The sequence below is a fragment of the Musa acuminata genome, chromosome BXJ3-8 (genome assembly GCF_036884655.1).
Source record: "Musa acuminata AAA Group cultivar baxijiao chromosome BXJ3-8, Cavendish_Baxijiao_AAA, whole genome shotgun sequence".
Taxonomy (NCBI): domain Eukaryota; kingdom Viridiplantae; phylum Streptophyta; class Magnoliopsida; order Zingiberales; family Musaceae; genus Musa; species Musa acuminata.
The window spans coordinates 49,482,991-49,509,072 of NC_088356.1; the positions used below are offsets into that span (position 1 = coordinate 49,482,991).

Sequence of the window (26,082 nt, forward strand, 5' to 3'; positions counted from 1 at the left end):
AACAGAGATATAACAACATACCTGCATCACTGTGATCACTAATATGATTACTGGATTACGGTCTTCTCTCTGCCCTTCAGAGCAAGATGGAAATGGAGATGATGGAGAGCCAAGGAATGGAGTTTTTGGGAGGATGATGGCCTACTGCAGCTTTTATCTTCCGAGTCACAGAGATGTCAGAGGAGAGAACATGTTATGAGATAATGTATGTCGTACGTGGGTGGCCAACCACATTGCCGAGATCTACAAAATTTGAACTCACGGGCAGGAATTTGGTTCCAAATGTAGCAGAATAGTTCGAAGTCGAATCGATAACACGTTGATCCATACGATTGTATCCAACCGGTAGTGTACAAGCACAACACCACACGGTTGGTGGACGGTTCGGAATCCCATTTAAGGAAAGAAACACACGATTAAGTCGCGTATATACTACACGTGAGTGTATTCTGATGCGTGATGTTAAAGGTCACAAATATATATATATATATATATATATATATATATATATATATATATATATATTATTGAGGACAAAGATTTTCATTGCATTGGTTGAACAATGAGTTGATCGAACCATGCGAGACCGACACCGGTGAATACGAAGAGGAGGAGAACCTTCCGACTCGTTCGCCGGCCTTTTTATTGGTGCAGTTGTAAAGCCTGCGAGCGGTTCGCCATGTGCTCGCACTGTGAAGACACAGCTTCGTGGACTGTTACAAGTCCACGGCGGCTGTGCAGCAGCCTACAGCCTGTGGCTGATGCCTGCAAGTTGTCACGTCGTGTAATGGGCTACTGTTCGATCGAGGATCAACAATTCTAAGACGAGGGAAATCAATTTCCCATGCATTGACAATTGACACTGTGTGTATGCATGCAAGGAAAGAAGTGAATGGACACTGTTAGTGGCGCTCTACAAGGTCGAGTCTGCTCTCATGTGCAGCATTGACTTCATCGCATATAGTATGCAGAATCAACTCCAATCGCGTTCGTCGATTCACTGGCTATCAGTTCCACAATCTACGACAGTGCTCACATGCTTCGATCACCGTCGCATTGCAAGGAAAACAAAACATCATCTCCTCGTAAAAATAAGTAATGTGCTGTCTGTCACAAGAAAAATGTTTCGTGGGGCGGATGGGGGGGGGGGGGAAAGAGGAATACAGCTAACCTGTGACCTGTCACCGAATAACTGCACGTGGGGTGTCACGCCGTGGTGACGCAAGCGAAGAACACAGACTAAATTACCCAGACACCATTGCCTCTGTAAACTAATGCTGAAACCCACAGTAAGGCACAAAAAGCGACAAAGTCCAGCGTTGGCACGCGGAAACTTCTCCGGCCAACGAAGAGGAGGGTAGAAATTAAGGGAGAAAGGAGGAGGAGGAGGAGGAGCCAATTGTGGGTTGCTGAGATCCAAAGATGCACGCCAAGACCGACTCCGAGGTCACGAGCATCGCGCCCTCGTCGCCCGCCCGGCCGGTGTACTACGTGCAGAGCCCGTCGCGTGACTCCCATGACGGCGCAGAAGACCTCGAAGCCAGCTCCTCCTCGCCCTCCCCCTCCTGTCTTCGGTTTCGGCGACGGCGACGACGACTATGACATCGAGAGGGAAATCTCACGGCAGCAGGCGTCCAAGAACAAGTCTCTCCAGAGGGAAATCTGCATACTATATTCTGCATACTTATTCTTGGTATTGATGAGTAAATGAATTTGTGGGTTGCTGAAATCTGCATACCTTTTTGTCCGAGAATTTGCGGGTTGGTTGATTGATTGATGGTGGAATTTGGTAGATTGAGGAGCAACACAAAAAGGCAATGGAAGAGGATTCGACTACGACGGGATTTACGACGAGATGAAGGGGAAGATTGCGGCCCCAAGGTTCAGGATCGAACGGAGAGAAAGGTACACTTTTGCCTACGTTTGACTGAAAAGATCCTTTTGATTACGCTGATGATCGCATGGAATTACCATATTGCCATGTTTCGTGGTGATATATACAGGTTTTTAGTGTCATCACTGTATGTCATGGTTCTTTGCTTGGATTCATTGTCTTGTGCATTTTGTGCTGTAATGTCTAGAGGTTTCTGGTGTCATCATCATTGCAAGTTCTGCTTCTTTATGTGGATTCATTGTTCAGCTGCTACCTATCTCGATAGGCAGCTTTCTTCGTCAGTAATTATATATGGAGATGACTCTGGTGACACAACTGACCAAATAATCGTGAAATAGGAACAAAAATCTAATTTTGTTGGTGTTGTGTAGCATTAAAAGAACCTCAAATATAGAGAGAGATTGGTCGGAGAAGCATTAGACGGATGTGGCTTTCCAGGTGTTCATCTGAACAGTAGTTCTACTTGTGTGTTGGTGGAGATAAAGCAGAGGCCAACAAAAAAGTATCAGACAGACATCCAACTCGTTTGTCTTGTCTCTGCCCCTCTGTTCGACCGAACAACTGTGCTCATCTAATTTATGGTACAAGCAGTGACTCCATTGCTACAGCTTGTTTCCGAGAAAGTGAAACAAAGTGGGGAATCATCTGATAAAGAAGTCAATGAACAGGCTGCATACTGTGCGCTGCCAATCTGGCTGGGTAAAAGGAGCTGTGACATGGTTAAAAGACATGCATGGTCTGAGAGCTCCGTGTATGGGACAGCGCAATGTGTGCAAGCTTTGGTTTTGTTGGACCCAAATTTGCTGGTGCTACAGAGGCCATGGTCTTCACCAACATTTAGAATGAATATTTCTCATAAATATATATATAATTAAAAGGTATTCAGGGATTTTATTTTTTGGCAATATCATCACGTTATCGGATCTAGAATAATATAACCGGAGAATGAACATGTTCACAATAAACGCAGCTTCTGAAATCAAAGACATGGCTTGAATGCTGCATAATGAGAAAGGAGAAACAGAAGTAGGTTTTACTTATAAAAAGTCAACATTCTAATCCTGCATTTGCAGGAGAGTCCATGATTAGTCAATGGCCTTAGCATCATCCGAACTGTAATCCTATATGGTCATTGCAGCTTCTTGTATCACAAGGTGGAAATATTTCTCATCGAATCAATTTCTTATTCCAATTTATTTTCTTTTTCTTTTGATTTTATTTTTATAATATCCACAAAGGGTTATCTTAAATTTTACTATAGCTTGCTGGATATAAACTGGGAGTTGGTTGGATGAGAGGACTTATAATATAAACTAAATCATGATGGTTTCGTCAGTGAGATTAAAGAGGAAGAATTATGTTATGTTATTATATATGGTGTTAATGATCCATTTCTGCCTAAGCAAATGTATGTGAATCACCTAGATATGCTCTTCTACAAGGCTTTTTCTTACCATATTAGAAAATTTTAAATGATATAATATTTTTTTTTATTAAAATATTTTAATAATTATATAATTAATTATATCGAAGTCAGATGACTCATCACGACATAATATTATACCTCACATACATCAGGTCATAATTAGATTATGTAGAATTTGTAATATCTCGACTCATCTTAGATATAAAATTAATATAATTTATAAAAATTAAATTTATTTATTTATTAATTTTAATTTAAAATTTTAAACAGTGATTTCAACTTAACAAAATTGACGATCCAATCAACTCAACCAAGATTAAATAGAGTTTATCTTTATTTAGAAATTGATTTTTATGACATGGAAACACAAAAACGACTATAAAAAAATCCAAATAAGGTGAATTTTCTTTTGTTGTTGTTGTTGACATGACGTGTTGTATGAAACAGTCTTTGTGTATGCTTTCCACCCTTTTTTGATACGTATTTGTGCCAGGAAAACCGGTAGGTCGTTGAGTTGTTCTCGCTCTCTCACGATGCTCACTTTTACTTGTCCAATTATAAGGCAGGTAATTGAACGCGTTGGCCGGAAAGAGTAAGAGAGTTTTGTCATGACACCTCGTCGGCCTAGGATTACTTATCCTCTCCCGAGGCGTATGCTAACTCCCTTCCTCGGTTCATTCGATATTGGTGGGGCTTCGATCGGATACCGGACTCGGAACGATCGGAGGTCGAATTTTAGGGCTTTTTGACCTTTTCCCCGGACCATCCAATTGAATCTTGAGTGGTTCTACGCGGGATTCATGGGTTTTCGGTGTCTATTTGGGTTTTTGATCCAACAAAATCGGTGAGTCCTTCGGATTGGAGCCCAGCGACGATTGATTCGTTCTGCGAACTAGGGCTTTTCTTGAGCCCTAATTGTTTAAGAGCTCGGAGCTCGTCATTGGGAGATCGATCCATCACTTTCTTATTTGTTCTGCAAGAGGGATGAAGAAGTACGGACTCCAGCTTCGATTTTCGCTGGCGCAGAAGACCTCGAAGCCAGCTCTTCCTCGCCCTCCCCCTCTTGCCTTCGCTTTCGATGGCGACGACGATGAGGATGACATCGAGAGGGAAATCTCACGGCAGGCGTCCAAGAACTAGTCTCTCCAGAAGGTTTCTTGAAATGGTTTCTTTATTCCTGGTATTGATGAGTAAATGAACTTGCGGGTTGGTTGATTGATGGTGGAATTTGGTAGATCAAGGAGCAGCACAAAAAGGCAATGGAAGAGGATCCCTCAATCTTCGACTACGACGGGGTTTACGACGAGATGAAGGGGAAGATTGCGCGCCCCAAGGTTTAGGATCGAACGGAGAGAAAGGTACTTCACTTTTGCCTACGTTTGGATGAAAACATTATCCTTTTGATTACGCTGATGAAAACATGTCCAACAATAAATAATATAATTTAGCCCTTCTTTAATGGCCAACAGAGAACAAAATCACTTCTAAACAAACAACAAATTTTGCAGGGAAATGATGAGCCACCGCTTCAACAATTGGAGAAATAAAAAAGAGAGAGGATTCTATTATTAGGGAATAAACAAACAAAAGCTTTAACCTTTAACTTTAGTTGGAGCCAAAAACAAAAGCTAAAGATGGAGGGGAAGAAATTATAATGTCACCTCAAAATGATTTCAGATGTTGTGGGGAGAAGCAACGGGAAAGATATCTCGTTCACATTCCAGCTTCATCCTTGGGGGTATCATTAGAACCAGAGAGAGCGTACAATAATATATAGTCAGACTACAGGAAGGTTGTCATAATCCTATAGCGAAAATGCCATTAAGATTCCTCCAAAATCTTATCTTCCAACCACCTTTGGTCTCCCCCCACTCATCATTCACCACCGATAAAATCTTAGTTCCAGACAAATCTCAAAAAGACTATAGACCGGAGAGGAGAAAAGATGGTCAATATTCTAGATTAGGACTTCTACGAATGATACGTCCGATAAGATACAAGGATACGTCCGATACGATACAAGGATCCATTTGGCATCGTTTTAAATGGTCTATTTACCGAATCAGACCCGATTAGGATATTGGTCCATCTGGATCCATTAACAACTCTTATCGGGCTTAAGACCGAATTTGATCCGCGTCATAGAGGCTTTAACAATAACGAGTGTATTTTTTAAGATTCGTGTCAGTGTGAGATGCTTCGTCATTTTAATCGTTGTATGTTATTAAAATCGTAAAAAGAGTTGCTTATGTAATTTTCTTTTTGTCTCGTCAATCTTCCCTTCTCTTCTATTAAAATAATCAAATACCAATATGTCAGATCCGATTGCCACCTAATGAATGATACGTCCAATATGATACAAGGATTCATTTGGCATCGTTTTAGATGGTCTATTTACCGGATCAGGTCCGATTAGGATATTGGTTCATCTGGATCCATTAACAACTCTTATCGGGTTTAAGACCGAATCTGATCCGCGTGACAGAGGCTTTAACAATAACGGGTGTATTTTTTAAAGATTCGTGTCAGTGTAGGATGCTTCATCCTTTTAAATGTTGTATGCTATCAAAATCCTAAAAAGAGCCGCTTGTGTAATTTTTTTTTTGTCTCGTCAATCTTCCCTTCTCTTCTATTAAAATAATCAAATACCAATATGTCAGATCCGATTGCCACCTAATGAATGATACGTCCGATACGATACAAGGATCCATTTGGCATCGTTTTATATTGTCTATTTACCGGATTAGGTCCGATTAGGATATTGGTCCATCTGGATCCATTAACAACTCTTATTGGGTTTTAGACCGAATCCGATCCTCTTGACAGAGGCTTTAACAATAACGGGTGTATTTTTTTAAGATTCGTGTCAGTGTGGGATGCTTCGTCCTTTTAATCGTTGTATGCTATCAAAATTCTAAAGAGAGCCGCTTATGTAATTTTCTTTTTGACTCGTCAATCTTTCCTTCTCTTCTATTAAAATAACCAAATACCAATATGCTAGATCCGATTGCCACCTAATTAATGATACGTCCGATACGATATAAGGATCCATTTGGCATCGTTTTAGATGGTCTATTTACCGGATTAGGTCCGATTAGGATATTGGTCCATTTGGATCTACTAACAACTCTTATCGGGTTTAAGACCGAATCCGATCCGCGTGACAGAGGCTTTAACAATAATAAGTGTATTTCTTTCGATCATTCGAAATGACAATGAAAGAAGGGCATAAAGGGGTCTTGTTGAATCTCGTATTTTGATGATGAAACTATTTGATATATGTTTATGATTTAATCTGCGTTTTGAGTGACGCAGGATGCCTCGATCAGGATGAGACAATTAAAGTAGGAAAATCATGTTGTGCCGGAGGAACATGTCAGAAGATTGGACGTCGGGCCGGTGGATCAGTCGACGTATCGACAGGTGATCCCATTAACTTAATCTTGGGGCAATTGGGCCCCGAAAAAACCCAAATTGGGCCGAATGGATCAACTCATTCGGACCCTGATTGCTGTGGGAGGTGCAACCGCCCAAGCCAGGAGGTGGCACCGCTTGGGCTAAGTATCCCAACGAGACTGGGCGGTGCAACAGCTTCAGCCAGGAGTTGGCACCGCCTGGGCTCAGTCTCCAAGCGAGACTAGGCGGTGCAACCTCTCCTGACAGGAGGTGGCACCGCCTGAGCTCAGTCTTCGAGCTCTGCTAGGCGGTGCAACCGCCTTAGTCAGGAGGTGCAACCGCCTGAGCTCGGTCTTCAAGCTCTGGCAGAGAGGTTCAACCGCCCCTGACAGAGGTGGCACCGCCCAGAGGCTCAGTGTTCGAGCTCTGCCAGGCGGTGCAACCGCCCCAGTCAGGAGGTGCAACTGCCTGATCCCGGAATTCCGGGAATTGACAGTTTTGAGCTCCAAATTTGAACTGGGTTGGGGCCTATAAATACCCCACCCATTCAGCACTGAAAGAGCAAGAACTTACACACGAAATCTTGATCTTTCTCTGTGATTCTTAGAGCTCAAAATTGTTATAAAGGCCAAAAGTTCTTCTTCCTTTGTTCTTCCATGTTCTGAGTTGTAAAGAGAGGAGAGAAAATTTCTGTAAGGGTTGTCTCCTAAGCCCGTCAAAAGGAGTGAAACTGTAAAAGGGTGGTTGGCCTTCGCCTACTGAAGGAAGGCCTCTAGTTGACATCGATGACCTCGTCGGTGGAGGAAGCCAAAAGTGGAGTAGGTCAAGATTGACCGAACCACTCTAAATCTCGGTTTGCATTATTTACTTTGAGCATTTTATATTTACTGCAAACCTCCTCAATAGCTTACTGCCTTCTACGCTTTTACGAACGAGTTTCTAAGTTTAGAGCTTTCCGAATATGCGTTTAGACGTAAATCAGCTTTTTCGTACGATCATCATATTTCAGTTTACGTTTACGTTTTGATTTTAATTATAACTGCAAACTGCGTTCTGCGCATTTACAAAACGTATCTCAAAATTCAGTATTTTCAGAATCGGCATTTAGACGTAAACCAGTTTTATCGTATGAACGTCGTATTTCAGTTAGCGCTTGCATTCTGATTTCCATCATAAACTGCAAACCGCCTTCATAGATTTACTTTAACGTCGTCTCGCTTAATCTTAAGTTAAAGTAATCTTATAATCGGATTTTACTCCGAAATCGCTTTTATCACCGAACTAAGTTTTAATAGTTGAAAGATTTCCGCTGCACTAATTCACCCCCCCCCCCACCTCTTAGTGCTCTTGATCCTAACAGGTCTCACATAAGACCGAAACGTAATTCAGTGCGATGATCAGCATAATCAAAAGGATCATGTTTTCATCCAAACGTAGGCAAAAGTGAAGTACCTTTCTCTCCGTTCAATCCAGAACCTTGGGGCGCGCAATCTTCCCCTTTATCTCGTCGGAAACCCCGTCGTAGTCAAAGACCGAGGGATCATCTTCCATTGCCTTTTTGTGCTGCTCCTCGAACTACCAAATTCCACCATCAATCAACCAACCCACAAGTTCATTTACTCATCAATACCAGGAATAAGGAAATCATTTCAAGAAACCTTCTGGAGAGACTTGTTCTTGGACGCCTGCCGTGAGATTTCCCTCTCGATGTCATCCTCGTCGTCGCCGCCGCCGAAAGCGAAGGCATGAGGGGGAGGGCGAGGAGGAGTTGGCTTCGAAGTCTTCTGTGCCGGCCGAAATCGAAGCTGGAGTTCGTACTTCTTCATCCCTCGCGCTCACTGACTCTTCTTCCTCCCCTTCTCGGACAAAAAGAAGGTACACTAATTTTTGCCTCGAATAGGTGGCAATCGAATCCGACTTTGGTTACATATTTACTGGTTTTCTTCCTCTGAGAAATCTTCTTAGAGCCCAATTATCACCGCCATAGTCTCATCTAAAAGATCACTTCTTTTAATTTAATTATTCGAAATGACCATGAAAGAAGGGCATAGAGGGGTCTCACATTTGACCGAAACGTAATTCTATGCGATCATCAACGTAATCAAAAGGTTAATGTTTTCATCCAAACGTAGGCAAAAGTGAAGTACCATTCTCTCCGTTCGATCCTGAACCATGGGGCGCGTAATCTTCCCCTTCATCTTGTCATAAACCCCGTCGTATTCGAAGACCGAGGGATCCTCTTCCATTGCCTTTTTGTGCTGCTCCTCTATCTACCAAATGCCACCATCAATCAACCAATCCGCAAGTTTATTTACTCATCAATATCAGGAATAAGGAAACCATTTTAAGAAACCTTCTGGGGGGAGACTTGTTCTTGGACGCCTGCCGTGAGATTTCCCTCTCGATGTCATCCTCGTCGTCGCCGTCGCCGAAAGCGAAGGCAGGACGAGGGCGAGGAGGAGCTGGCTTCGAGGTCTTCTGCGTTGACAAAAATCGAAGCTAGAGTCCGTACTTCTTCATCCCTCGCGCTCACCGGATCTTCTTCCTCCCCTTCTCGGACAAAAAGAAGGTACCCTAATTTCTGCCTCGAATAGGTGGCAATCGAATTCGACTTTAGGTACATATCTACTGGTTTTCTTCCTCTGAGAAATCTTCTTAGAGCCCAATTATCACCGCCATAGTCTCATCCAAAAGATCACGTCTTTCAATTTGATTATTTGAAATGACCATGAAAGAAGAGCATAAAGCGGTCTCACATATGACCGAAACGTAATTCTATTCGATCATCAACGAAATCAAAAGGTTAATGTTTTCATCCAAACGTAGGCAAAAGTGAAGTACCTTTCTCTCCGTTCGATCCGGAACCTTGGGGCACTTAATCTTCCCCTTCATGTCGTCGTAAACCCTGTCGTAGTCGAGACCGACGGATCCTCTTCCATTGCCTTTTTGTGCTGCTCCTCGATCTACCAAATTCCACCATCAATCAACCAATCTGCAAGTTCATTTACTCATCAATACCAGGAATAAGGAAACCATTTCAAGAAACCTTCTAGAGAGACTTGTTCTTGGATGCCTACCGTGAGATTTCCCTCTCGATGTCATCCTCGCTATCGCCGTCGCCGAAAGTGAAGGCAGGAGGAGGGCGAGGAGGAGCTGGCTTCGAGGTCTTCTGCGCCGACGAAAATCGAAGCTAGAGTCCGTACTTCTTCATCCCTCGCGCTCATCGGCACTTCTTCCTCCCCTTCTCGGACAAAAAGAAGGTACCCTAATTTCTGCCTCGAAAAGGTGGCAATCGAATCTGACTTTGGGTACATATCTACTGGTTTTCTTCCTTTGAGAAATCTTTTTGGAGCCCAATTATCATCGCCAAAGTCTCATCTAAAAGACCACTTCTTTCAATTTGATCATTCGAAATGACCATGAAAGAAGGGCATAAAGGGATCTCACATATTACCGAAACGTAATTCCATGCGATCATCAGCTTAATCAAATAGATCATGTTTTCATCCAAACATAGGCAAAAGTGAAGTACCTTTCTCTCCGTTCGATCCTGAACCTTGGGGCGCGCAATCTTCCCCTTCATCTCGTTGTAAACCCTGTCGTAGTCGAACACCGAGGGATCCTCTTCCATTGCCTGTTTGTGCTGCTCTTCGATCTACCAGATTCCACCATCAATCAACCAACCCGCAACTTTATTTACTCATTAATACCAGTAATAAGGAAACCATTTCAAGAAACCTTCCGGAGAGACTTGTTCTTGGACGCGTGCCGTGAGATTTTCCTCTCGATGTCATCCTCGTCGTCGCTGCCGTCGAAAGCGAAGGCATGAGGGGGAGGGCGAGGAGGAGTTGGCTTCGAGGTCTTCTATGCCAGCGGAAATCGAAGCTAGAGTCCGTACTTCTTCATCCCTCGCGCTCACCGATTCTTCTTCCTCCCCTTCTCGGACAAAAAGAAGGTGCCCTAATTTCTGCCTCGAATAGGTGCAAATCGAATCCGACTTTGGGAACATATCTACGAGTTTTCTTCCCCTGAGAAATCTTCTTAAAGCCCAATTATCACCGCCATAGTCTCATCTAAAAGACACTTCTTTCAATTTGATTATTCGAAAAGACCATGAAAGAAGGGCATAAAGGGGTCTCACATATGACCGAAATGTAATTCTATTCGATCATCAACGTAATCAAAAGGTTAATGTTTTAATCTAAACGTAGGCAAAAGTGAAGTACCTTTCTCTCCGTTCGATCCTGAACCTTTGGGCGCGTAATCTTCCCCTTCATCTCATCGTAAACCTCGTCGTAGTCGAAAACCGAGGGATCCTCTTCCATTGCCTTTTTATGCTGCTCCTCGATCTACCAAATTCCACCATCAATCAACCAATCCGCAAGTTCATTTACTCATCAATACCAGGAAAAAGGAAACCATTTCAAGAAACCTTCTGGAGAGACTTGTTCTTGGACGCCTGCCATTAGATTTCCCTCTTGATGTCATCCTTTTCGTCGCCGTCGCCGAAAGCGAAGGCAGGAGGAGGGCGAGGAGGAGCTGGCTTCGAGGTCTTCTGCGCCGACGAAAATCGAAGCTGGAGTCCGTACTTCTTCATCCCTCGCGCTCACCGGCTCTTCTTCCTCCCCTTCTCGAACAAAAAGAAGGTACCCTAATTTCTGTCTCGAATAGGTGGCAATCGAATCCGACTTTGGGTACATATCTACTGGTTTTCTTCCTCTGAGAAATCTTCTTGGAGCCCAATTATCACCGCCAAAGTCTCATCTAAAAGATCACTTCTTTCAATTTGATCATCCAAAATGACAATGAAAGAAGGGCATAAAGGGGTATCACATAAGATCGAAACGTAATTCCGTACGATCATCAGTGTAATCAAAAGGATCATGTTTTCATCCAAACGTAGGCAAAAGTGAAGTACATTTCGCTCCGTTCGATCCTGAACCTTGGGGCGCGCAATCTTCCCCTTCATCTTGTCGTAAACTCCGTCGTAGTCAAAGACCGAGGGATCCTCTTCCATCGCCTTTTTGTGCTGCTCCTCGATCTATCAAATTCCACCATCAATCAACCAACCCGGAAGTTCATTTACTCGTTAATACCAGGAATAAGGAAATCATTTAAAGAATCCTTGTATCGTCCGATACGTCACCAATATGTCAGATCCAATTGCCACCTAATGAATGATACATCCGATATGATGCCAAATGAATCCTTGTATCGTATCGGACGTATCATTCATTAGGTGGCAATCGGATCTGACATATTGGTTTTTGGTTATTTTAATATAAGAGAAGGGAAGATTGACGAGACAAAAAGAAAATTACACAAGCGGCTCTTTTTAGGATTTTGATGGCATACAACGTTTAAAAGGATGAAGCATCCCACACTGACACGAATCTTAAAGAAATACACCCGTTATTGTTAAAGCCTCTGTCATGCGGATCGGATTCGGTCTTAAAGAAATACACCTGGGTCGGAGGTTGCCGTTGGCTAGACATGTCTCGCGATGCAACCCGGCGTCGCAGTTCCCGTTGGACATGCAGATCGAACCGAGTTGTGTTTTACGGAGAAGAAGAAAACCCAAAGGTGAAGAGGAGAGATGGAGAAAGGTGACGAAGGAGAAGAGGGTAGCAAAGAACCTGAGCAGCAGAAGACGAAGGAAGAAGGCGAGAATGGAGCAGTAGCAGCAAAAGCAGTGGCAGCAGCTGCAATAGAGGGCTGAAGCTCTGAACCAAGATAGATTTGAGCGACAACAGAGATATAACAACATACCTGCATCACTGTGATCACTAATATGATTACTAGATTACAGTCTTATCTCTGCCCTTCAGAGCAAGATGGAAATGGAGATGATGGAGAGCCAAGGAATGGAGTTTTTGGGAGGATGATGGCCTACTGCAGCTTTTGTCTTCCGAGTCACAGAGATGTCAGAGGAGAGAACATGTTATGAGATAATGTATGTCGTACGAGGGTGGCCAACCACATTGCCGAGATCTACAAAATTTGAACTCACAGGCAGGAGTTTGGTCCCAAATGTAGCAGAATAGGTCGAAGTCGAATCGATGACACGTTGATCCATACGATTGTATCCAACCGGTAGTGTACAAGCACAACACACCACGGTTGGTGGACGGTTCGGAATCCCGTTTAAGGAAAGAAACACACGGTTAAGTCGCGTAGATACTACACGTGAGTGTACTCTGATGCGTGACGTTAAAGGTCATATATATATATATATATATTGAGGACAAAGATTTCCATTGCATTGGTTGAACAATGAGTTGATCGAACCATGCGAGACCGACACCGATGAACAACGTGATGAATCCAAAGAGGAGGAGAACCTTCCGACTCGTTCGCCGGCCTTTTTATTGGTGCAGCTGTAAAGCCTGTAAAAGATTATGATGATGGTGATAAATTTTTGGGAGGAGAACCATACTGTAAAAGATTACGATGATGGTGATAAATTGGCAGCTGTGGATCAATCAACTGAATGTTACACGAGAGGTGATGACGCATTGGCTTCAGCAAGCGAGCGTTTTCTAACTCGAAAGAGAGTAAGACAGCAGTTGGAAAGCAGTTGTTTCGTCTCTATTTAGCACTTATATCTGGAGTTAAAATTGGTATTCTTTGATGCCATTTATAGTAACCTCATCGGTTATTTAGTTTTTGAGGAACTCAAGAAGTGCACCTCTTGGTAAGTTTGCTGTAAGCTTTTCTCCAAAATAAGCAAAAGAAGCATCAAACATTTCATGTTAGACGCTTATTTATACACATAAAAGTTGTTTGAAGTGTTAGTGGTCAGTCTATATATGATTATGAACAGAGGAGGATGCAGCCGAGGCTGGTGAAGTCGAAGTTGCTATTATCAAAATTGCACCAAGATAAAAGTGATGTAAACGCAAAAGTTACAATAACATAGACCTCATTTGTAGCTTCTTCAGTTATTTGTGTCAGTCTAACCAGAAGTAAGATGAACATAGAAGTTCAATTCTGAGAAGAATTCTATCAGGAGAAGTATTGCTTGTCTGGGGAAGTGGCAGAATTTTTTTTATGTCACTGCAGATTGTTGTCCAATAATAAATAATAGAATTTTGGCCTTCTCTAATGGCAAACAGAGAACAAAACCACTTCTAAACAAACAACAAATTTTGCAGGGAAATGATGAGCCACCGCTTCAACAATTGGAGAAATAAAAAAGAGAGAGGATTCTATTATTAGGGAATAAACAAACAAAAGCTTTAACCTTTAACTTTAGTTGGAGCCAAAAACAAAAGCTAAAGATGGAGAGGAAGAAATTATAATGTCACCTTAAAATGATTTCAGATATTGTGGGGAGAAGCAACGGGAAAGATATCTCGTTCACATTCCAGCTTCATCCTTGGGGGTATCATTAGAACTAGAGAGAGCGTGCAATAATATATAGTCAGTCTACAGGAAGGTTGTCATAATCCTATAGCGAAAATGCCATTAAGATTCCTCCAAAATCTAATCTTCCAACCACCTTTGGTCTCCCCCCACTCATCATTCACCACCGATAAAATCTTGGTTCCAGACAAATCTAAAAAAGACTATAGACCGAAGAGGAGAAAAGACGGTCAATATTCTAGATTAGGACTTCTACGAATGATACATCCGATACGATACAAGGATACATCCGATACGATACAAGGATTCATCCGATACGATACAAGGATCCATTTGGCTTCGTTTTAAATGGTTTATTTACCGAATCAGATCCGATTAGGATATTGGTCCATCTGGATCCATTAACAACTCTTATCGGGTTTAAGACCGAATTTGATACGCGTCACAGAGGATTTAACAATAACGGGTGTATTTCTTTAAGATTCGTGTTAGTGTGGGATGCTTCGTCCTTTTAATCGTTGTATGCTATTAAAAACCTAAAAAGAGCCGCTTGTGTAATTTTCTTTTTGTCTCGTCAATCTTCCCTTCTCTTCTATTAAAATAATCAAATACCAATATGTCAGATCCGATTGCCACCTAATGAATGATCCGATACGATACAATGCTAAAATCCGCCACCTAATGAAGAAGAAAACCCAAAGGTGAAGAGGAGAGATGGAGAAAGGTGATGGAATAGAAGAGGGTGGCAAAGAACCTGAGCAGCAGAAGATGAAGGAAGAAGGCGTGAATGGAGCAGTAGCAGCAAAAGCAGTGGCAGGAGCTGTAGTAGAGGGTTGAAGCTCTGAACCAAGATAGATTTGAGCGACAATAGAGATATAACAACATACCTGCATCACTGTGATCACTAATATGATTACTGGATTACAGTCTTCTCTCTGCCCTTCAGAGCAAGATGGAAATGGAGAGCCAAGGAATGGTGTTTTTGGGAGGATGATGGCCTACTGCAGCTTTTGTCTTCCGAGTCACAGATATGTCAGAGGAGAGAACATGTTATGAGATAATGTATGTCGTACGAGGGTGGCCAACCACATTGCCGAGATCTACAAAATTTGAACTCACGGGCAGGAGTTTGGTCCCAAATGTAGCAGAATAGGTCGAAGTCGAATCGATGACATGTTGATCCATACGATTGTATCCAACTGGTAGTGTACAAGCACAACACACCACGGTTGGTGGACGGTTCGGAATCCCGTTTAAAGAAAGAAACACACGATTAAGTCGCGTAGATACTACACGTGAGTGTATTCTGATGCGTGATGTTAAAGGCCATAAATATATATATATTGAGGACAAAGATTTCCATTGCATTGGTTGAACAATGAGTTGATCGAACCATGCGAGACCGACACCGGTGAATACGAAGAGGAGGAAAACCTTCCGACTCGTTCGCCGTCCTTTTTATTGGTGCAGCTGTAAAGCCTGCTAGCGGTTCGCCATGTGCTCGCACTGTGAAGACACAGCTTCGTGGACTGTTACAAGTCCACGGCGGCTGTAGGAAGGCCTGCGGCCTGCAGCCTGCAGCAGCATACAGCCTGTGGCTGATGCCTGCAAGTTGTCACGTCGTGTAATGGGCTACTGTTCGATCGAGGATCAACAATTCTAAGATGAGGGAAATCAATTTCCCATGCATTGACAATTGACACAGTGTGTATGCATGCAAGGAAAGAAGTGAATGGACACTGTTAGTGGCGCTCTACAAGGTCGAGTCTGCTCTCATGTGCAGCATTGACTTCATCGCATATAGTATGCAGAATCAACTCCAATCGCGTTCGTCGATTCACTGGCTATCAGTTCCACAATCTACGACAGTGCTCACATGCTTCGATCACCGTCGCATTGCAAGGAAAACAAAACATCATCTCCTCGTAGAAATAAGTAATGTGCTGTCTGTCACAAGAAAAATGTTTCGTGGGGCGGATGGGGGGAAAGAGGAATATAGCTAACATGTGACCTGTCACCGAATAACTGCACGTGGGGTGTCACGCCGCGGTGACGCAAGCTAAGAACACAGACTAAATTACCCAGACACCATTGCCTCTGTAAACTAATGCTGAAACCCACAGTAAGGCACAAAAAGCGACAAAGTCCAGCGTTGGCACGCGGAAACTTGTCCGGCCAACGAAGAGGAGGGTAGAAATTAAGGGAGAAAGGAGGAGGAGGAGGAGGAGCCAATTGTGGGTTGCTGAGATCCAAAGATGCACGCCAAGACCGACTCCGAGGTCACGAGCATCGCGCCTTCGTCGCCCGCCCGGCCGGTGTACTACGTGCAGAGCTCGTCGCGTGACTCCCATGACGGCGAAAAGACGGCGACGTCGTTCCACTCCAGCCCCGTCCTCAGCCCGGCCCACTCCCCCTCCGCGTGAGAGGCTTGAGGCCATTGGTTTTTAAAGCCTCTCACGCGGATCGGATTCGCCAAATCCGATCTCGCGTGAGAGGCTTTAAAAACCAAAGGCCTGAAATTAGGGTATTTTTTGTCCGAGAAGGAAAGGAAGAAGAGTCTGTGAGCGCGACGGATGAAGAAGTGCGGACTCCAGTTTCGATTTCCGCCGGCAAGACCTCGAAGTCAGTTCCTTCTCGCCCTCCCCCTCCTGCCTTTGGTTTCAACGGCGGCGACGACTATGACATCGAGAGGAAAATCTCACGACAGACGTCCAAGAACAAACCTCTTCAGAAGGTTTCTTGAAATTGTTTCCTTATTCTTGGTATTGATGAGTAAATGAATTTACGGGTTGTTTGATTGATTGATGGTGGAATTTGGTAGATTGAGGAGCAGCACAAAAAGGCAATGGAAGAGGATTCGACTACGACGGGATTTACGACGAGATGAAGGGGAAGATTGCGCGCCCAGGTTCATGATCGAACGGAGAGAAATGTACACTTTTGCCTACGTTTGAACGAAAAGATCCTTTTGATTACGTTGATGATCGTATGGAATTGCCATATTGCCATGTTTCGTGGTGATATATACAGGTTTTTAGTGTCATCACTGTATGTCATGGTTCTTTGCTTGGATTCATTGTCTTGTGCATTTTGTGTTGTAATGTCTAGAGGTTTCTGGTGTCATCGTCATTGCAAGTTCTGCTTCTTTATGTGGATTCATTGTTCAGCTGCTACCTATCTCGATAGGCAGCTTTCTTCGTCAGTAATTATATATGGAGATGACTCTGGTGACACAACTGACCAAATAATCGTGAAATAGGAACAGAAATCTAATTTTGTTGGTGTTGTGTAGCATTAAAAGAACCTCAAATATAGAGAGAGATTGGTCGGAGAAGCATTAGACGGATGTGTCTTTCCAGGTGTTCATCTGAACAGTAGTTCTACTTGTGTGTTGGTGGAGATAAAGCAGAGGCCAACAAAAAAGTATCAGACAGACATCCAACTCGTTTGTCTTGTCTCTGCCCCTCTGTTCGATCGAACAACTGTGCTCATCTAATTTATGGTACAAGCAGTGACTCCATTGCTGCAGCTTGTTTCGGAGAAAGTGAAACAAAGTGGGGAATCATCTGATAAAGAAGTCAAAGAACAGGCTGCATACTGTGCGCTGCCAATCTGGCTGTGTAAAAGGAGCTGTGACATGGTTAAAAGACATGCATGGTCTGAGAGCTCCGTGTATGGGACAGCGCAATGTGTGCAAGCTTTGGTTTTGTTGGACCCAAATTTGCTGGTGCTACAGAGGCCATGGTCTTCACCAACATTTAGAATGAATATTTCTCATAAATATATATATAATTAAAAGGTATTCAGGGATTTTATTTTTTGGCAATATCATCACATTATCGGATATGAACATGTTCACAATAAACGCAGCTTCTGAAATCAAAGACATGGCTTGAATGCTGCATGATGAGAAAGGAGACACAGAAGTAGGTTTTACTCATAAAAAGTCAACATTCTAATCCTGCATTTGCAGGAGAGTCCATGATTAGTCAATGGCCTTAGCATCATCCGAACTGTAATCCTATATGGTCATTGCAGCTTCTTGTATCACAAGGTGGAAATATTTCTCATCGAATCAATTTCTTATTCCAATTTGTTTTCTTTTTCTTTTGATTTTGTTTTTATAATATCCACAAAGGGTTATCTTGAATTTTACTATAGCTTGCTGGATATAAACTGGGAGTTGGTTGGATGAGAGGACTTATAAAATAAACTAAATCATGATGGTTTCGTCAGTGAGATTAAAGAGGAAGAATTATGTTATGTTATTATATATGGTGTTAATGATCCATTTCTGCCTATGCAAATGTATGTGAATCACCGAGATATGCTCTTCTACAAGGCTTTTTCTTACCATATTAGAAAATTTTAAATGATATAATATATATTTTTATTAAAATATTTTAATAATTATATAATTAATTATATCGAAGTCAGATGACTCGTCACGACATAATATTATACCTCACATACATCAGGTCATAATTAGATTATGTAGAATTTGTAATATCTCGACTCATCTTAGATATAAAATTAATATAATTTATAAAAATTAAATTTTTTATTTATTAATTTTAATTTAAAATTTTAAACAGTGATTTCAACTTAACAAAATTGACGATCCAATCAACTCAACCGAGATTAAATAGAGTTTATCTTTATTTAGAAATTGATTTTTATGACATGGAAACACAAAAACGACTATAAAAAAATCCAAATAAGGTGAATTTTCTTTTGTTGTTGTTGTTGACATGACGTGTTGTATGAAACAATCTTTGCGTATGCTTTCCACCCTTCTTTGATACATATCTGTGCCAGGAAAACCGGTAGGTCGTTGAGTTGTTCTCGCTCTCTCACGATGCTTACTTTTACTTGTCCAATTATAAGGCAGGTAATTGAACGCGTTGGCCGGAAAGAGTAAGAGAGTTTTGTCATGACACCTCGTCGGCCTAGGATTACTTATCCTCTCCCGAGGCGTATGCTAACTCCCTTCCTCGGTTCATTCGATATTGGTGGGGCTTCGATCGGAGACCGGACTCGGAACGATCGGAGGTCGAATTTTAGGGCTTTTTGACCTTTTCCCCTGACCATCCAACTGAATCTTGAGTGGTTCTACGCGGGATTCATGGGTTTTCGGCGTCTATTTGGGTTTTTGATCCAACCAAATCGGTGAGTCCTTCGGATTGGAGCCGAGCGACGGTTGATTCGTTCTGTGAACTAGGGCTTTTCTTGAGCCCTAATTGTTTAAGAGCTCGGAGCTCGTCATTGGGAGATCGATCCATCACTTTCTTATTTGTTCTGCAAGAGGGATGAAGAAGTACGGACTCCAGCTTCGATTTCCGCTGGCGTAGAAGACCTCGAAGCCAGCTCCTCCACGCCCTCCCCCTCCTGCCTTCGCTTTCGGCTGCGACGACGACGAGGATGACATCGAGAGGGAAATCTCACGGCAGGCGTCCAAGAACAAGTCTCTCCAGAAGGTTTCTTGAAATGGTTTCTTTATTCCTGGTATTAATGAGTAAATGAATTTGCGGGTTGGTTGATTGATGGTGGAATTTGGTAGATCGAGGAGCAGCACAAAAAAGGCAATGGAAGAGGATCCCTCAGTCTTCGACTACGACGGGGTTTACGACGAGATGAAGGGGAAGATTGCGCGCCCAAGGTTCAGGATCGAACGGAGTAAAAGGTACTTCACTTTTGCCTACGTTTGGATGAAAACATGATCCTTTTGATTACGCTGGTGACCGCATGGAATTGCGTTTCGGTCTTATGTGAGACCCCTTTATGCTCTTCTTTTATGGTCATTTCGAATGATCAAATTGAAAAAAGTAATCTTTTAGATGAGACTATGGCGGTGATAATTGGGCTTCAAGAAGATTTCCCAGAGGAAGAAAACCAGTAGATATGTACCCAAAGTCGGATACTCTACAAAACGAACTCACCTTATTACTCTTTTTGAAATTGGTTTTCCCTCGTGTGTTCACGGTGGGGCAGGTGTGACGGTGATTATTTATTGTATCTTCTCCATTCCTTTCTTGAAATAAACATCGGATACCTTTTCCAGTTTTTTTTTCTTTTTCAAGTTAGTCGATCTCTCATACAAAGAGTATTGAATTATATTTTGGTTGAAATTCAGATCAATAATAGGATACAAAGTAAAGCTTTGTGGACTTTATATGTTTGCTTTGGCACAATAATTAGCATTTTAATTTTCAATTGTGCTTTGTTCAAGTATGATGTGAATTAAAAAATCCTAATTCGGCAGTTCTTTTTCGGCGGCATCCTTTTTGTATTAAACCTAAATTGTGGGAGAGGATCGACCTTATTTTTTGAGTGCTTAACGATTAAGAATGCAAGTTAAAAATTTTATGTCTGTGTTTGATCTTGGTTGCAATCAAAGTATATAGAAACACTTATGGAGAAAGCAAAACAACGTGAGCGGGAACATGAAATTGTATATGAGAGGAAGCTGCTGAAAGAGAGGAGCAAGGATGATCACCTTTTTGCAGATAAGGAAAAGTTTGTAACCAATGCCTACAAGAAAAAGCTAGCAGAACATGAAAAATGGTTGGACGAAGAGAGGCTCCGCCAAATTCGTGAAGAAAGAGATGATGTAAGTGGCTCATATCTTTCTTTTTGCTGCTTTGCTTTATTTTTCTTGTTGCATATGTAATGTGATTTATGCAACCTTTTGTGCATAAAAAACATCCACTGTTCAACAAAATGTGGTGTATTCGACAATTGATTTTGTTTTTCTCTGGTGGAAGAATAAAAGCTTAAAATCACTTCAATGTTGTAGAATCAGCTCATCAGCAATTGCCTTTTGTATATTTATCTGGACTTTTTTGAGAAGCCAAAACCATGAGTTTGTCGGGGTCATGAAACATGGTAATACTTTTATTAGAACTTATCAATTTATTGTTTGAATGTGCTTCCAATTTGGAGTTCCGTTGTACATACTTGTGTCATCTTCTTTTGTTAAATTTAAATCCTTTTGGTATTAACATCAGATAGAAATACTTTCGATAACTTTTGTAGATTTATAGTGATGAAAGTTATTAAGTGTATATTTCGCCTTCGGGAGTATTGCATTTGTGAGCATAATTATTGAATTTATCTATTAGCTAATTGATGAATTGTAATATTAGCTATCAAGTATTAGATGCTATTTGGTGTTGGCCACATGGAATGAGACCTTGGTAAAAGTATTGCATCCAAGGTTCACATCTTAGTCATCTATTAATATAAGCTTGGTGGTAATTTTGATTTTTTCCATAAAAATTGAATTTATCTGATTTTGATTTTTTGTATTGATTTTAATTTTTCTGTGACCTTATCCTATCATCATCTTTGTCCAATACTCCAACCATATTGTCCCAACCAATTGTTGCATTATTATCCCCTTCTTGTTTACCAGTCTTGACTTTCATCTCGATTTTTAAAACCTTGATCAGATCAGAATTTGGACAGTTTTGGTTAGGGGTTCGATTCATACCCAGTTTAGTCAGATAGGCTATCAGATCACATCGTGTTAATATATGTGACACTTGTAGTCTTATAAACTATAATCTTCCAATTATGAAGCACAGTGAGGTGTCTTGAGGGTTTGAGTGGATTTGACAACCTGGCTAACTTATGATCAGCATGGTTCATGTCTTTAACATCAGTTAGGGCAAGACTTAGGAGAGGACAAGACTTATGATGGTTCTCATGTTATTGTGAAACATGGAGCACCATAATTTTTTTACGCTTAGCCAGTAAGATTGGTCCTTCTGGTGACAATACGCATGTTTAATGTTCCGAAACTTAATGTGAATTTTCTTTTATGTTATCAACCATAGTGCAAGAAGATCCATTATGAGTGAAGGCTTCTAGTTATTGTATGTTGAATCCAATTCAAATGGCTGCTTTCAGCAATGATGCAATTCAAATTTGACTAGTATTTGAGTGATAAGTTGTTTTATGATGCAATTAAGTGGGACTAGCAATTTCATTATTTCTCAGGAGTGATCACACTTCTCTTCGATGCTTTTTCTTTTTTAGTTGGTTATCATGGTCATTAAATTTCATTATGAAGCAGTTATTTCTTTTCTTTAATCAGTTAATGTAACCGACATGACTGCTTCATGTAGGTAACCAAGAAGAGTGACTTGCGTGATTTTTACTTTGGGCTCGGTGAGAATGTAGCTTTTGGTGCTCAGTCAGAAGATGCCACAAAACGGAAGGAACAAAAGCCACCCGGAGGCACTTCAGCGGTACCTGAACATGGCCCTACTGAGAAGAATGCACAGACAGATTATACTCGAGATACAGAGAAAGATGATACTCAAGCCAAGACTTCTAGTCATACACAGAACAACTCTGAACAAGCTGCAAAGTTAACAACATCAGATGTTACTGTAAAAGATTACGATGATGGTGATAAATTGGCAGCTTTGGATCAATCAACTGAACGTTACACGAAAGGTGATGACGCATTGGCTTCAGCAAGAGAGCGTTTTTCTAACTCGAAAGAGAGCAAGACAGCAGTTGGAAAGCAGTTGTTTCGTCTCTATTTAGCACTTATATCTGGAGTTAAAATTGGTATTCTCTAATGCCATTTATAGTAACCTCATCGGTTATTTAGTTTTTGAGGAACTGAAGAAGTGCACCTCTTGGTAAGTTTGCTGTAAGCATTTCTCCAAAATAAGCAAAAGAAGCATCAAACGTTTCATGTTAGACGCTTATTTATACACATAAAAGTTGTTTGAAGTGACAGTGGTCAGTCTATATATGATTATGAACAGAGGAGGAAAAGAAATGAACAGCACTCGGGGTAGAGAGAGGAATAGAAATGGGCCGTGGAATGAACGAAGCAGAGACTATTCTGATAGTATGGAAGAGGACAACGATGACTTTGCCCCGGGGTATCATAGAGATCGGCTAAGTGGGTACGAGGAAGTGGGAAGTAGTATCGCTGAAAATGAACAGCACTCGAAGGGAGAAGTGGTGGGTGAATCTGGTTCAGAGCTTGATGATGCTGGATCGAAGGCGAGCTCAAACAGTACCAGGAAGGATGTTCCCACGGAAGTGGATGCCGATGAGAACAAAGGGGCAGAAGAAGTGTTGGCTTCGAATTCAGAAGCTGGAGGAGTTAAGAGTGGTAAGTATGATGCGTTAGAGAAAAAGATTTCCACGGAAGAGTACTCAACCGTGAAGCCTGATGGAGTCGAGGAAGGTGTCTACTCTGTCAGCAATGATGGTAGTGATCTATTGAAGCTCAGTGGTTTTCCAAAAGTGCCAACGCGACCGCGGTCATCACTGTCACATAAAGGTCCTACAGATGACCATTGCCTCAGTACTGATGGTGGAAACAAGATTGAAGTTGTTCCTAAAGGAGATTTTGAGATGGTTATAGATGATGTTCCAACTGATGGCTTCTTAAAAGAATCGCATGTGGATCACTCTGACCATTTGAAATATGAAGAACAAGCTAATTCTGGTGATGTTGATATCAAATCCTCTAAAGAAACAATAGAGTCTCCCTGTGAGCCACAGATGAACCTCCTGCATTCAACATCATCTGCTATGATGGTAGATGTAGGGAAGGAGGATAAGTTTGCTAACCATGTGAGTCAAGAGGAGGAACACGAGAAACAAATTAACTCATCTTCGCCTACTGCATCTCAGCAAAATCAATTCTCTCAGCTTGATGGTTCTAGACAAACTCAGGCTAGCCTGTTCATGGAGATGCCACCTCAGAGTGAAGAAATGGAGGCAATCGATCAATTGAAACAAGTCACTGCCAATTTACCTCCAAAAGTTGAAGCTCAATCATTCATGGAGATGGAAGATGTAAAGCAAAACCAACCAACTTAATTTAAAATCTGTGATCTGAACCTAATGGAAGCTCCTGAGATAACTGAGATTCCCAGTGATCCTCTTTTGAATGATTGTAATATTTCAGCTCCTCCTCTGGAAACTGAGAAACAACTTTCGGTTGATTTTGGCCTGTCGATAAATAGCAAGGCCAAAGTTACTTATGACTTCAACCGTCTTTCAGGTGATGACAAAGTGATTCCAGTAATTGATTTGGAAGACGATTCTCCAATTGAAGTGAATCCCTGTAATCCTTCGAAGGCCAAGTAAGTTTTTTTCATATAGCTGGTCAATTTGTGGAATGTTTGATATTTCTATGCCATTTTTTCTTGAATTTATTAGACCTTAATATTTGTACTCCTCCCTCACTAGATGAGTTATTCCTGATGTGGTAATAAAGCAGGAACGAATTGATATATCCTGTAGAGAATGTTATGAACCACACAGCACATTCAGATGACCTTCCTGTCATTCAGGACAGCTACAGTCTAGCCATTTCTGACTACCTGGGAGCTGATATGTAATGCAGCCCATCAGTACAAGCAGACCTTAATAACCTTCAAGTTGGAATTGATCTTTCTGTTCTTTCATATAATCCTGTTACAAATATAAATCTGCTATTTTTTTTCTTTTTTGTCTGTTTTTAGGGGTTTCCTGGTGTTGATGATTCAATATATGGATCTCTTGGAGATATAGGTTTGTATTATTTGCTGCAGTTTTTATTGTTTTCTATACAAATTATCATTTTTCAGAAGTTAACTTTGATTAGTGCTAGTAATTCACTTCTATTTTTGTTTTCCCCCCACAAAATTAGTCTTTTCTTAGCAGTTAGCTTTTTATTTTTGCAATCATTTGAATTTTGAAAGTTCTTTAACATATTAAAATTCAAGTTATTACTACTGTTGGATGTTCATGAGATTTTTCTTTTCATGAAATAGAAGGCAAAGCCATTTAAATTTAGTAGATAAGATTAGAGCTAAAATTTTGGTACAACACAAAAGATAGGGAAAAAACTTGGAATGAGTAGTAGTCCCCTACTCTGTCTTCCTTCATCTCAGTTCCAGTGCTAAGTGGGACTTGGGGCTAGATTCCACTTTCAAATCCAAATATGAAAGTGCCAGGTGGTGAAATTGTATCTTGAGCCTTGCCTAATCCATCTAGCAATCCTGGTTGACCTTGGAACACCTCAAATGCCTGCCATGCATATTAATCTTCCCACCATCCGAGTGAAAGTAATCCTTGTCACATGCATCTTGTAGTGACACAGCAGCACGAAGCTGTCCAAATGGCCAATCATGTAGGATATTCATGATTGGAGCTGAAACCCACCTTGGCTTAGCCAGTTACATAGTGGATGCGGGCAGTTGAACTGGAGAGTCTTGCTAAGGTTGAGTTCAAGTTCAGTTTCCTTCGCAATAGTCTTTTAGTACATGTACATAAACAACCTATATGTTAACTAAATACATGGAAGACTAACACGAGTGCAACAAAGTGCTGTCAAATTCTGGTTCACTATCTGTGTACAGTGTGTATTAGTAGGAATCAATTGTGAGGTTGGGTCATGGCATTACAGTGAGGTTGCTCTTTTCACAACCAGGTGACCAAGTTTCATGAACATAGCAGCTTGAGGGGTCCCTAGACCCAACCTCAGTATAGAGTCTCGTATACTAGGCATTTTTTAAAATTCTTGTCATTTGAAAACCTATGTCAAATTTTGAAAAGATAAGCCATGCCAAAAACATGTCCAAGTATGTTCACCTCATAACACTAGCTATGCCAGATCATCTGAATTGGGTTAGGCTGAATTTGCATATTGGCACAAACATTTCCAAGCTCAATTCATAATGGTTTCGAAATACTTGTTACGGTAATAAGCTGGTGAAAATGGAGTGTATTTACTGTTGTACTTAATTTTTTATTCTCTCTTTTTGCTTGAGGATTCATCTGATGTGTGGTTGTATTCATTGTAAATTGCTTTACATGAATGATTAAGTTTGGATATTGAAGCATATTAGATAGTTTTCCAAGTTTGTTTTAAATGTTTGCTACACAACATTTTGTTTTATAATTTTAACAATATTTTTCACTTGTAGGATTCATGGAGGTCTGGGACCATCCAACACAAGATTATGAGAAGTTCTTTTGA

General features: G+C 41.4%; 2 protein-coding genes and 1 pseudogene across 2 annotated transcripts; 2 read left to right on the plus strand and 1 right to left on the minus strand.

The window, feature by feature from the left end:
* The first annotated feature begins 1,272 nt into the window (after window positions 1-1,272).
* Window positions 1,273-26,082, plus strand: LOC135644294 (uncharacterized protein At4g26450-like; annotated as a pseudogene).
* On the minus strand, window positions 8,181-11,733 carry LOC135644292 (uncharacterized). The gene is made up of 7 exons (XM_065161757.1): window positions 11,635-11,733; window positions 10,943-11,065; window positions 10,455-10,580; window positions 10,249-10,371; window positions 9,057-9,194; window positions 8,864-8,986; window positions 8,181-8,291 (listed from the first exon to the last, which is right to left on the minus strand). The coding sequence occupies exons 1-7, from the start codon at window positions 11,731-11,733 to the stop codon at window positions 8,181-8,183; spliced, it is 843 nt and encodes a 280-aa protein (XP_065017829.1).
* On the plus strand, window positions 20,494-22,672 carry LOC135644293 (uncharacterized). The gene is made up of 2 exons (XM_065161758.1): window positions 20,494-20,691; window positions 22,211-22,672. Exons 1-2 carry the CDS (start codon window positions 20,494-20,496, stop codon window positions 22,670-22,672), a joined length of 660 nt encoding a protein of 219 aa, XP_065017830.1.